The sequence below is a fragment of the Ochotona curzoniae genome, unplaced genomic scaffold (assembly GCF_017591425.1).
Source record: "Ochotona curzoniae isolate NIBS_2020 unplaced genomic scaffold, NIBS_Ocur_1.0 scaffold_4506, whole genome shotgun sequence".
Classification (NCBI taxonomy): Eukaryota; Metazoa; Chordata; class Mammalia; order Lagomorpha; family Ochotonidae; genus Ochotona; species Ochotona curzoniae.
Window position 1 is genome coordinate 42547810 of NW_024467119.1, and position 12696 is coordinate 42560505.

The 12696-nt window shown below is 37.8% G+C and overlaps 1 protein-coding gene across 3 annotated transcripts in view; it reads right to left on the bottom strand.

The window, feature by feature from the left end:
- Nucleotides 1-12696, bottom strand: part of PPA2 (inorganic pyrophosphatase 2) — an 89473-nt gene that overhangs the window by 57387 nt on the left and 19390 nt on the right. For all 3 annotated transcript variants that reach the window (XM_040967453.1, XM_040967454.1, XM_040967455.1), the window contains exons 5-6: nucleotides 5033-5152; nucleotides 459-545 (exon numbers count right to left, since the gene is read on the bottom strand). In XM_040967453.1, coding sequence (XP_040823387.1) covers nucleotides 459-545; nucleotides 5033-5152 — 207 coding nt within the window. The remainder of the gene's footprint in view (nucleotides 1-458; nucleotides 546-5032; nucleotides 5153-12696) is intronic.

A 12696-nucleotide genomic window follows, 5' to 3' on the forward strand; every position in this document is an offset into this window, starting at 1 on the left:
TGATGGCATCTGGCAGTCTAGGAACAGGTATACATTAAAGGTACACAACGTGAATTTCTTCACATTAAAGTTGTCTGGGTAACAGGCAAAGAAGCTGGATATGGAACTTAGCAAACTTTTTGTGTAAAAGGTCAGATGACAAATATTTTAGTCCATGCAAACTGTAAAATCTGATCTACAACTCAATTTATGTTGTGATAAAAAAGCAGCCACAAACAATACAAACATGAGTGGGAATGGCTGTGCTATTTATAAATACAAGTGGTGGCAAGATTATCCATGGGCCTATAGTTTACAAACCCTGGTTTAGGAAAAAGAAGATAAAAATGTAACAATAAATTGAATATCAGATGAAACAATAGATTCAAACCTTGAAGCACTGAAGAATAGAGGCTGAAACTTTATGGCATGAATGAAGCAAAACACATGTTAGAATTAACACAGTCTATAAAACAAACCTTTGAGCCTATTTCACAAACATCAATAGGATCGTTATCTCCACAGCAGTTTGTGCTCTTATCTGTTTGACGGGGATCTTCCCAAGTCTAAAAAAGAAGAGTTACAGGTTAGTATGCACTATAATATATATGTTCGTCTTTCCATACAAATTCATCAAGTTTTATAGACAACCGTACTCCTAGCGAAAAACCTTCAAGGCCAACACCAGCATGCCCATAAGAATCATTACAATTAAAACAAATTTATAGTATTTCCTTCTTTCTGTCTCTCAACTGTCTGCAGAATCACATCTCAAAGTGGGTGGTATTTCCAGATACACTCATCTTCCAAGTTTAGTCAGTAACTAAGGCCACACCTGCTCCTCAAGTTTCAGTTTGTTCTCACCGGCAATGCTCTTGTTTCCTTCTTCCCTCTGACTGCAACTGTGACTTCTAACATTTCTTGCTTCCTCTGATGCAGTAACAGCTTCGTGGTCTAGCTTTCCAGGTTTGAGAAATAAAACTACTATTTTCAAACTCATTTGCACTACAAGAAACTGTTTTCACCTCATAAACTAAAGAACAAGACATAACCTAGAAAAGAAACACACTTTTGCTGCATTTCATGCCAGTTAAAAAATGCACCTCACAGGTAAGCACTGTGGAGTAGTCAGTTAAGTCACCATCTGTAAAGTCGGCATCCCAGCTGCTCCAATTCTGACTCCCAACCCAGCTCTCTACCAATGTACCAAGCAGCAAAGGATGCCCCAAATGTCTGGACCCCTGCCATGCAATGGGAGACCTAGATAAAGCTCCTGACATGTGGCTTTGGCCTGTCCCAGCCCTGATGACCGCAGCAAACTGGTAAGTCAATCAGCAGATGAAGATCTCTCTTGCCAACTCTGACTTTCAAATACATAAACCAATCTTCACCAAAGGCTCTACCTATCTCATTAAATCTCAAAAACCAGGAGTAGTATAATAGGAAGTTGCTATCTATTTAAATACTTAACTATCTCTTAGACACCATCCCTTCTAAAAACTTCCTAATTGTTTGGTTATAAATGAAATGGCCAAAGTTCCATAAAGTAATTTGTCTTGAATTTACAAAAATAGGAAGCAGAGACTGTGTTCAAGATTCAGCTTATTATTATTACCTAGGATTTTACATTATCCATTATTTCCTCTTATATTATGTAGATAATTAAACATGAACTCCTATGTTAAACTTTGGAGCCCTAAGCTCCAATATTTACTCTTTAGTTCCAATTTAGTGTATCCAGAAATAAACTGAACCAAATTTATGTTTTTAAAAATCAACAAAGCCCAACAGCATTTTAGCACCCAAATCATAATATTATTTTGTAAAAAAGAAAAATAATAACTGTTAACACAGTAATTATATGTGATACTTTCTAAGGAACACAAATCTATATATGGATGTACTCCATGAAGAACAGATTGTTATTAATTCATTTTACTGATAAGTAAACAAACAAAGCTGAACCTTCACCTAGTTCACAAAATTTTGAAACTGTAGTTCTAGAACTCAGGCTACTAATCACTGTTAATGATGTCCTAACTTTGATGCTAACAGCAATTAAATGGTAATACTTTCACATATAATTTCATTCTGTTTCATGGTTCTTTTCTTTTACGTGACTGTCTGGGAGTGGATGGTTTTGTGGGTGTGAGCGAACTACATCAGAGTTCCTGGGTTTCCCCAGCTCTTGCTGCTGCCTTCAGCTTCCTGCTAATACAATCTGTGAAGCAATGGTGACGGCTTCAATAACTGTGTTCCTGAAACCCACGTGGGAGACCTGGGGATTAAGTGTCAGGCTTCAGGCTTTCACAGCATTTCAGTACCACTTGTTGCAGGCATTTGGAGAGTGAGCCAGTAGGTAGGTGCTTGCTCGCTCTCTCTTTCTCTTAAAACATTTATTTTCCTGTGGCAGTTACCTTCCTTCTGAATCTCTCACTGCTGCTTCTTTTTCCTCTAAGTATCAATCACCCATTCCTATGACAAAATATTTAAGTCCTATCTCTGGGTAGGATCAGGGATGAGTAGACATGATCAATATCATATTAATAAATGGTATACCACTTATAGTGAATGCCATATAAGTAATCATAAATGTATGAAAAAACCATTCTGGAACAGGGCTGTGATCCAAACCAGACACTCCAGATACAAAAACCTGAGAGGTCTGTGATACGGTGCAGCAGAATAAACTGCTGCTTGAGACTCTAGCACTCCATATCAGCTCTGGCTCAGTGCTCCTACTCTTCTCATACAGTTGGGAAGGCAGCAGAAGATGGCCCCATGTGGGAGACCCTGAGGGAGTTTCCAGTTTCTGGCTTCAGCCTAGAGCACACTTGGTTGCTGCAGCCATGTGGAGAACCAGTTTTTTCTGCACTATCAGCTTTACCAATCCCAACAGTATCATCACCACAGAGCACTCACTGTGGGACTAAACACCTTGCTTTGATCAGTTCATACAACACTCACAATAACCTTGTAAGAGAGGTGATAGGATCACCTAGATGAAGAAAAGGCCTAGAGGATCAGTCACTTGACTCAGGTTATAAACTACTTGGCTCAATGAGCCATATTTAGATAAGATCAAAATAATAAACACATCAACAACAGAAATCTTTAAGTCAAGGTTGGTTAGTCCCTAAAAATTATTCAGAGAGGTATCCTAAAAATCATGCAGAGAGCTGCAACACTGTAATAAAGATGATTTTAACCCAGGCTAATCTCAAACTTTGAAGAAGTTTAGGAATGCAGACTGTAGAAGTTATGAAGGTTAACAGTCTACACAGCCGAAGGTGTGAAATAATGACAGTAAACTGATAAAATCCCAAGTAGACAGACTGTGACTTAAGAGGAAGTTCAGTTGCTTAAATGTTCTCTCAAGCACATTTGGGTAATTGCTCTGAACAAACTTCCTGCTGACAGGACAAATAATTGGAGAAGAGCAAAGTTCAATATCCTTACTTATGAAACAGACACATCACACACAATGTATTCACTAATCTATTCATCTCACAAAAATATTTACTGAAAACCTACTCTGTACCAAGCACTAAGTTAGGCAAATGGTATAAAAACAAAATCTTTGCCCTTATTAAGTCTGTATTGCAGCTGAAAAAAAAAATTAAACATAACTAAATGGTACAACAGGTTACAATTTCTAACTGTTATAGAAAGGTTTAAAAAAAAGTGTGAAATAAGAAATGAAAATACACCTGACAAGGTTAAAGGCTTTAAAGGGAATATTTTGGACACCATGAAGAATTTGACAAAAGCATTTAACCTTAACAAAAACCATATACAGTAGGTATTTTATGCTCTCCATTTTACAAAGTGAGGCAAGGGAAAACAAAAGCATCACACCCAGGATGATATACCTGCTCCCAAATCCACATGCTTAATTATTCTTTCTGCCGCCTTGTTTAAAATCTCTTCTGAGTCTATACATGTAACATACAATATATTCCCTAGCATATAAATCCTTGGCAACTGTTTATAGACAAACAAACAAGTGAATTTAATCCAGACTTGCTTTGCTTTGGGTGTGTCTAGTTCCATGGCTTCTCTGGCCTTCCCTGTACTCACACGTCCTTCCTACAGCCTCCATTCATAGATACACAACTTTCTTAACCTTTCACTGTTGAGTCAGGAAAAAAAAGTATCTATTTAGGCAAATGGGAAATCAGAAAATCTGCTTTCATGATTCTAGCAGATATTCGCATTCTGAGCCCATTTCAAATAGGAATGTATCTGCATGGGTGGGCTAACTGAATCAAAGGCAGCCTGAACCTTTAGAAATCATTTCTCTTTTCTTCTCCAAGCTTATTCTAAAAAGGCAGCTGTTCCCTGCAGGCTTTATTAAGTAAGAATCTTTTTTTCCTTCATGTATTTCTCCAGATGCATCTTGGAATATTTTGCAAAAATGTTAAGATAAATAAAAACACTAACCCCAGTTAGATATATGGTCTAATGATTTTTGGAAACAAAAAGGCAGATGCTTCCCTGTGGTACCCAAACCTAGACTTCTGACTCGGCACATTCGTGGCGCTGTACTAGACAGGCATGCCGCCTTGGCATTATGTAGTCCTTGCTTATGGTTGCAGTGCTTTCTACTTAAAAATGACAAGTTCACAACCCTTAGTAATGCAACTTACCTAGCCACAATAAGACCTGAAAAAAAATGTAAAAAAGAAGATACTCATCTACTGAAGTTTAAGAAATAAAATTATTGTGATCATACATAAACATGTAGAAGTCTAACCTATCATACTTAAAGGCATGACTGTAAATAAAGCCTTCTCCAGAAAAAGAAATGTGTCCAAAACACCAAATGTGAATTTTGATATGCCTAACTCCAAGAACTTGAGTAAAGACATATTTATGGTTTCAAATAAAATTTACTGACACAATAAAACTACACATTAAAAATTTTCAAATTCACAAACCCCTGAAACTGACATATCCTCAGAACCAATTTAAATTCAAGTACTTCAAAGGATTTACAAGGCAATTTTTTTCAAAAGACAGGAAAGTTTTACCATTATAACAAAAATGTTACCTGAGGGAGAGCACCATAATTCCATATATAACCCTTGTGAGGGAAGATATTCGCTACATAGCGTAGCTTGCCATGCTTTACATCTTGTTTAATGGGATTCAATGGCTCCTTGGTGGCAATCTAGGAAAGGCACAGGAAGAAAAAGGGGAGAGGGGAATGAAAAATGGTTAGTCCTAAATCCAGCTAGCATTTTTAAAATCTACAGTTCTCAATATTCCAATTTAATGGTCAAAGATATTTTAAAATGAAACAAACCAGCTCTTATTCTTAAGTCACAGTACTGCATATGAAAAACTATGAAAACGATGATATTTTAGGCACTATTATTTATACATGCCATTATTTCTAACACATATAATAAAATCATTGAATGGCAAGGGGAAAAGAGTAACCAATGTATTTTTTTTAATCTGTTATCTAGGACATTTTACTACCATTAATCTATGACAATAAAGCTAACTAGAGATTTTCACCACGGGTTCAATGTGAGCAAACAAATTATTTTCCTCTAAGGTCTACAGCAATACAAGGAGGTTTACTTGTGCAAGTTTTCCCTAATATACCGCTGGAAGTCCCTATCAGAGCTATTAGACAAGAGAAAGAAAGGCATTTCTGTAGCAAAGGAAGAAATGAAACTGCCACTCTTCATAATATAATGTTCATATGCAGAACACTTTGTAAAGTCTCAACCAAAAAAACTTGTTAGGTGTCATTTTGTGTACTGAGGAAAAGGCTCTGGGGGTTGGCGGTGGTGCTGGAGGAACAACAGTGAGCTCCACAGGTGCTAACAGGGGAGAGAAACCCATGTCCAGCTCAGCACATTGCACTAGTCCCCAGACTAGCGGCCCCAGACCTAGTAGTTTGCAGCCCCAGACTTCAGCCAGTGCCACATCAGCTGCCATTTTGTGTACTGAGGAAAAGACTTTGGGGCCAAAGGAACAACAGCAAGCTGCACAGGTGCTGAGCCATGAGAGAACTCACTTCTGGCTCAAAACATCAAGCTGTTCTCAAAGACAAAATAGTACCAACCTGACATCCTATGAGTTCCACCCAAACTAGCTCTGGGTGGCCTTCAGACTTACTGGCCAACAGGTCCCAGCAAGACCAGCACCGCTGACAAGGGAGTAATTTAGGACAGCGACTATCTCCCTATTTCCAAGCACTGCTCAAAGTGGGAGTAGGAGAAAAGCTGTGCTGGCAATGGTGTGGTCATAGTACAGGATCACATGGGGGTGGAAACTGGTGAGCCAGAAGCTGGGGCTATGGAGACCATGGTGGAAGACTGTAAGAGTCTGAGATTGAAACTCACTTAAGGGGCCCGGCGCGGTGGCGCAAGTGGTTAAAGGTCCTCGCCTTGCACGCCCGGGATCCCATATGGGCGCCGGTTCTAGTCCCGGCAGCCCCGCTTCCCTTCCAGCTCCCTGCTTGTGGCCTGGGAAAGCAGTCGAGGACGGCCCAAAGCTTTGGGAACCTGCACCCGCGTGGGAGACCCGGAAGAGGCTCCTGGCTTCGGATCGGCGTAGTATCGACCCGTTGCGCTCACTTGGGGAGTGAATCATCGGATGGAAGATCTTTCTCTCTGTCTCTCCTCTCTGTATATCCGCCTTTCCAATAACAAAATAATAAAAATAAATCTAAAAAAAAAGAAACTCACTTAAGGGAGTGGTACAAGTGCCTGCAAACAAAGTACCAGGTACCAAACGCAATCAGTAAAATCGAATTGTAGATCAGTGGGCAACACAATTTAGAAACCAACCTTAAGGAGAGGAATCTGCTAACCAGAACAGCAATGAGCAATAGCAAAATAAGAGACAAAGGTACAATGAATAATACTGATGTCTTCCCCTCAAAGGAGCAAAAGACTATGTCAATCTCCATGGAAGACATCAAGGAAATGGGGGATAAAAATTTTAAAAACTTGTTACAAAGCTTCTTAACAACAACAAAAAGTACATATGAGTTCAAGGAATTTAAGGAATGTGTCACACAGGAAATAGCAACACTGAAGACAAAATCAAGCAGAATTATTAGAAATGAAGGACAAAATGGAGCAAATTAAAAATTCAGTAGGAAACCTCAATAATTAAATGAATTAGGCAGAAGAAAAAATCTCAGACTTGGAAGATACTTCCTTCAACAATGAAGTAAAAATATCAAGAACCTGGAAGAGGAACTGAGTCAAGCTAAGAGAAATATTTCAGAATTAGGGGACAGATTTAAAAGGCTGAATATAAGAGATACGGAAATTCCAGAAGGCACAGAAAGAGAAGCAGGATTTAAAAATATTTAATGGGGGCCTGGCACAGTAGCCTAGTGGCTAAAGTCCTCACCTTGCATGTACCAGGATCCCATAAGGGCACCAGTCCATATCCCAGTGTCCCGCTTCCTATCCAGCTCCCTGTTTGCGGCCCGGGAAAACAGCTGAGGATGGCCCAAAGCCTTGGGACTCTGCACCTACAAGCTCATTCTGGTAGTTGTGGCCACTTGGGTGAATCAATGGACAGCAGATCCTACTCTGTCTCTCCTACTCTATATATTTCACTTTCCAATATTTTTTAAAAAATATATTTAATGAAATAATACAGGAAATTTTCCCTAATTTGGAGAAAGAACTAGGAAATAAATACAGGAGGGGCACAGAACTCCCAACAGGTTTGACCAAAAGCAATCTTCACCAAGACACATGATAATCAAGGTCTCTTCAGTTGAACACAGGGAAAAGATCCTTGAATAAGTACGTGAAAAGTGAACACACAGAGGAATAGCAATCAGACTCACAGCTGACCTCTCAGAGGTAACTCTACGGGCCAGAACAAAATCGAGTGACATGTTCCAGATTCAAAAAGAAAAAAAACTGTCAGCTCAGAATAACTTCCCCAGTAAAGCTTTCCTTTGTCTTTGAAAATGGAGAAGAATTCTTCCACAGTAAAGAAAAGCTGAAAGAATTCACCTCTTCCAGACCTGCCCTACAAATGCTCTCCTGACAGAGAAAAGGAATAGCACTCACCAAAATCAAAGGCAAATGCAGAGAACATCCCAATCAAAAGACAAAAGAAGACTATATCAAACAAGGAACAATCCATTGCTAAAAGAACAGGACCAAATTATTATCTATCTATATTATTTCTGAATGTAAAGGTCTTAAACTCATCAATCAAGCATCACAGATTAGCAGACTGGATAAAAAACAAAACCTATCTATCTGTTGCCTCCAGGAGAGGCATATGAGGACACTAAAAGTGAAAGAATGGAAAAAAACACTCCAGGCTAACAGAAAAAAATGAGTTGGTAACCATTCTTATATCAAATAATATAAACTTTGACATAAAAATTACTGAAAGAGATATAGGACACCATATAATAATGAAAGGATTCATTCTGCAAGAAGAAATCACCTTACTAGTTTCTTAGAATGTTTTCTTTTTCATCTCTAATTTTACTCGGCTTTTCTCTCTTGCTTTTTTTGTTAGTCTGGCTAACTGTTTTGCTCATTTTAAAATTGGGTCTTGTTGTAATCCGTAGTTTTCTAGTTTCTATTCTACTTATTTTGCTGTGATTTTTCTTATTTCTTATTTTGTTAATTTTTTCTAATAATCCTTGAGATAATTGAATTTTTAAGCACCTAATGTTATAAATGTCCCTCTCAATACTGTTTTTGCTACATCTCATGGGTTTTGATAGTTTTTGTTTTTATCTTCATTTCTTTAAAAAAAGTTTTTCTTCTTAAAATTTATTCATTGACACATAGGTTATACAGTAGCATTATTTTGTTCAAGAAAGTTTTGGATTTTCTTTTTCATGTCTTCAGCAACATAGTGGTCATTCTATAGCATGTTATTTAACTCCATGTTTCTGTGAATTTTCTGGTTTTTTTCCTGCTGTTGATTTTGTTTTGTGGCTTTTCAATAAAGAGGATACGCAGTAACTGTGTAATAGAGACTACCATATCAAGATGTGAAGGTATAATGCAATACACATCTCTATTTCCAAATCAAAGATGAACTCCCCCAAAAAACTGTTAAATATGTCTAGACAATAGGATGCTGGACTGTCTGCCATTGCCCATACCTACAATGTCAGGATATACTCAAATAGCAGAATGATGGACTTATGCCTGTTTATGAAGGACTATACTCAGAGAACTGTATCATAAAATAACTACTGAAAAAATATTACAACTAATGGATAAGACAATAAAACCATATGACATGAAATACATACCAGAGTATCAGTAGCATTTCTACACAGTAACAACGAGCTACCGAAAAAAAGAAATCAAGAGAACAATCCCACTATAACAGTGATAAAGTTAAATACTTTCACTTAAGCTGAAAGATCTGTACAATTAAAATCATAAAATATCAATCAAAGAAATTTGAGGATGACAAAAAATAAATGGAAAGATATCCATGTTCAAGGACTGGAAGGAATTAACACTGTGAAAATGTCCACACTACCCAAAGTCATCTACAGATTCAAGAGAATTCTAATAAAAATTCTAACATAATTTTTGATAGAACTGGAAAAAACAACTCTAAAACTCAAGTGAACTTTAAGAAACACTGACCAGTAAAGGCATTCATGAGTAAAATACTACTACTACTATTAATAATAATAATAATAAAGATGGCAGCTTTACCTATTTGATTTCAAACTACAAACCTACAGTAATTAATGCAGCATAGGGTAAGTATTTGGCTCAATGGTTAAGATACCACTTAAGTTGCCCACATTCCACATGGAAGGGTCTGGTTCAATCTGCTGGTTCTACTTCTGAATCCATCTTATCTAGCTGATGGCTCAAGTATTTGGCTACCTGTAAAAGTCTCTTCCACAAATAATGCTAGGAAAAACAGTATCCACACGCAGAATAAAAGCAGACCCTAACCTGACACACAAAAATCAATCCAAAATTCATTAGAAACCTAAATGTAAGATCAGGGAAGTTTAAACTACTGGAAGCAAACACAGGAAGAAAATGACACAGCACTGGTCTGTGCAATGATCTTTTGGACTTGACCACAAGAATGCAGCAGCAAAAGCGTTTTATATAAATGGGATGGCATCTATAACTAAAGGCCTTTTGTAAGGGCTGGTATTGTGTTACAGCAGGAAAAGCTGCCCCACCTGTGACACCAGCATCCTATATGGCACCAGTTCAAGTCCTAGCTGCTCTACTTTGGATCTGGTTCCCTAATGGCCTGGGAAAGCAGCAGGAAGAAGTTCTTGGCTCCTGACGTCAGACAGGCACACTTCCAGCCTTTCCAGCCATTTGGAGAGTAAACCAGAGGATAGAGGATTTATTTTCCTCTCTCTCTGTCTTTGCCTCTCTCCATGTAAGTCTTTGAAAAAAAAATCTTAAAATAAATAAATCTCTGCACCACAAAGGAAACACTTGAAAGTGTGTGTAAAGAGGCAACCTACAAAATGAGAAAAAATATCTGAAAATCCTATATACAATATGGAATTAATATTCAAAATACATGAGGAATTAAACTTAACAGCAAGAAAACAAAATGCCTGATTAAAAAACAAGCAAAAGATCCAAACAGACATTTCACACAACACTTAAACAGTCAACAGATAGTTAATCAATGATTAGGAAACTTCAAATTAAATTACAATGAGATATTTTTCTCACACTTGTCAGAGTAACTATTATCAAAAGAGAGAAGCTAACAAGTAAGAGGTGAGGATGTGGATAAAAGAGAACCTTCTACACTGTAGGTGACAATATAAGTTAGCACAGCCACCCAGAAGCCTTGATGGACATTCCACAAAAAAATGAAAAACAAAGCTACCATATGATTCAGCGATACCACTTCTGGATATTTCATCATGTATTTGAAATTAGTGTGTCCCAAGTTCACTGCAGCACCACTGATAATAGTCAAGGTACAGACTTAATCTATGTGTCCAACACATGAATGGATAAAGAAAACATAGTATTCCACATGCACGGGAAAGAGTATTCAACCTTTAACAAGGCTATTCTATCTATCACCTGTAACAACATGGCTGGAAATAGAGAACATTATGCTAAGGGAAATGAGGCAGACAGAGGTAGGTAAAATCATTTATTCTGTTATATATATAGTCTGACATATGGAAGTCAAAGAAGCAAAGAGTAGAAAATAGTTACAGTAAACAAGGGGATAGGGTAAAAAGAGAGATGATGACAAAACAGTATGCTCTCAATCATGGAGAAGGATTAAGGATTAAGGATTATGGTTCTGTTTGTTTTAAGAACTATTAACAGTATGGAGAATATATATGGAATTACAACTATACCATACATTTCAATAAACTTCAAAAGTTCTCATCAAAAAACAACAAATATGTGAGGTGATGGAAATTGCTGATCAGCTTGACTAAATTATTACATGCTGCACTAATAAATCCTATTACTCTGTGTTCCATAGATTTAAAAGCATAAAATGTTCACAATATTTTTAAATCATAAAAAATGATAATCAGTGATATTTTCACACTATTATCCCATAAAACATATTCACACTGCAATTTAAAATAAAGAAAAAAGCTGCACTACACATACACACACACACACAATAATTGAACTTTTGTTTGAATGAAAAAACACTGCATAAATTAGAAAGAATACCACAGATTCTTAGATCTTAGAATAGAATAGTGGCAAGATTGGGGAAACATTATACATAAAAAAACATAAAAAGAACCTGGGCCCAGTATGGTAGCCTAGGAGCTAAAGTCCTCTCCTTGCACATGCCGGGATCCTATATGGCCACAAGTTAATATCCCAGCAGCCCCGCTTCCCATCCAGCTCCCTGCTTGTAGCCTGGAAAAGCAGTAGACGATGGCCCAAAGCCCTGGGATCCTGCACTCATGTGGGAGATCTGGAAGAGTTTCCTAGCTCCTGACTTCGGGTTGGCTCAGCTCTGGCTATTGTGGCTGCTCAGGGAGTGAATCAACAGATGGAAGATTTTCTCTCTCTGTCTCTCCTCCTCTCTGTATATCTGACTTTCCAGTAAAAATAAATAAATCTTTAAAACAAAATGCAGAACCTAATATCATTATCTTTCCCTACTAAAACGTTAACCAGAAAACCCTACTAGAACCTACTAAAATCAATGACAACCCTCCAAGTACAAATTTGAAAAAATGTACATCTACATATCAATATTTCAGTTACATACTTAAAGTAATATTTGCTACCATATCCAAAGTTGCAGAAGTTTATTAACTAAACACATTAAGCTACAAATAAAATTCCACTCAGAATCAGATCAGATTTTGCCCAAATTCTCAAAGAAAATAATTCTAAAAAGTAAAAGGTAAGTTTGGTAGGTTCCTGTTTCACGGAAAAGATGAAAATCTTAAAAATGCGAGTGAGGGGGCCCAGCACGGTGGTGCAAGTGGTTAAGGTCCTCGCCTTGCACACCCAGGATCCCATATGGGCTCTGGTTCTAATCCCGGCAGCCCCGAATCCCTTCCAGCTCCCTGCCTGTGGCCCAGGAAAGCAGTCGAGGATGGCCCAAAGCTTTGGGACCCTGCACCCGCATGGGAGACCCAGAAAAGGCTCCTGGCTTCGGATCGGCATAGCATCGGCCGTTGCGCTCACTTGGGGAGTGAATCATTGCATGGAAAGTCTTCCTCTGTCTCTCCTCTCTGTATATCCGCCTTTC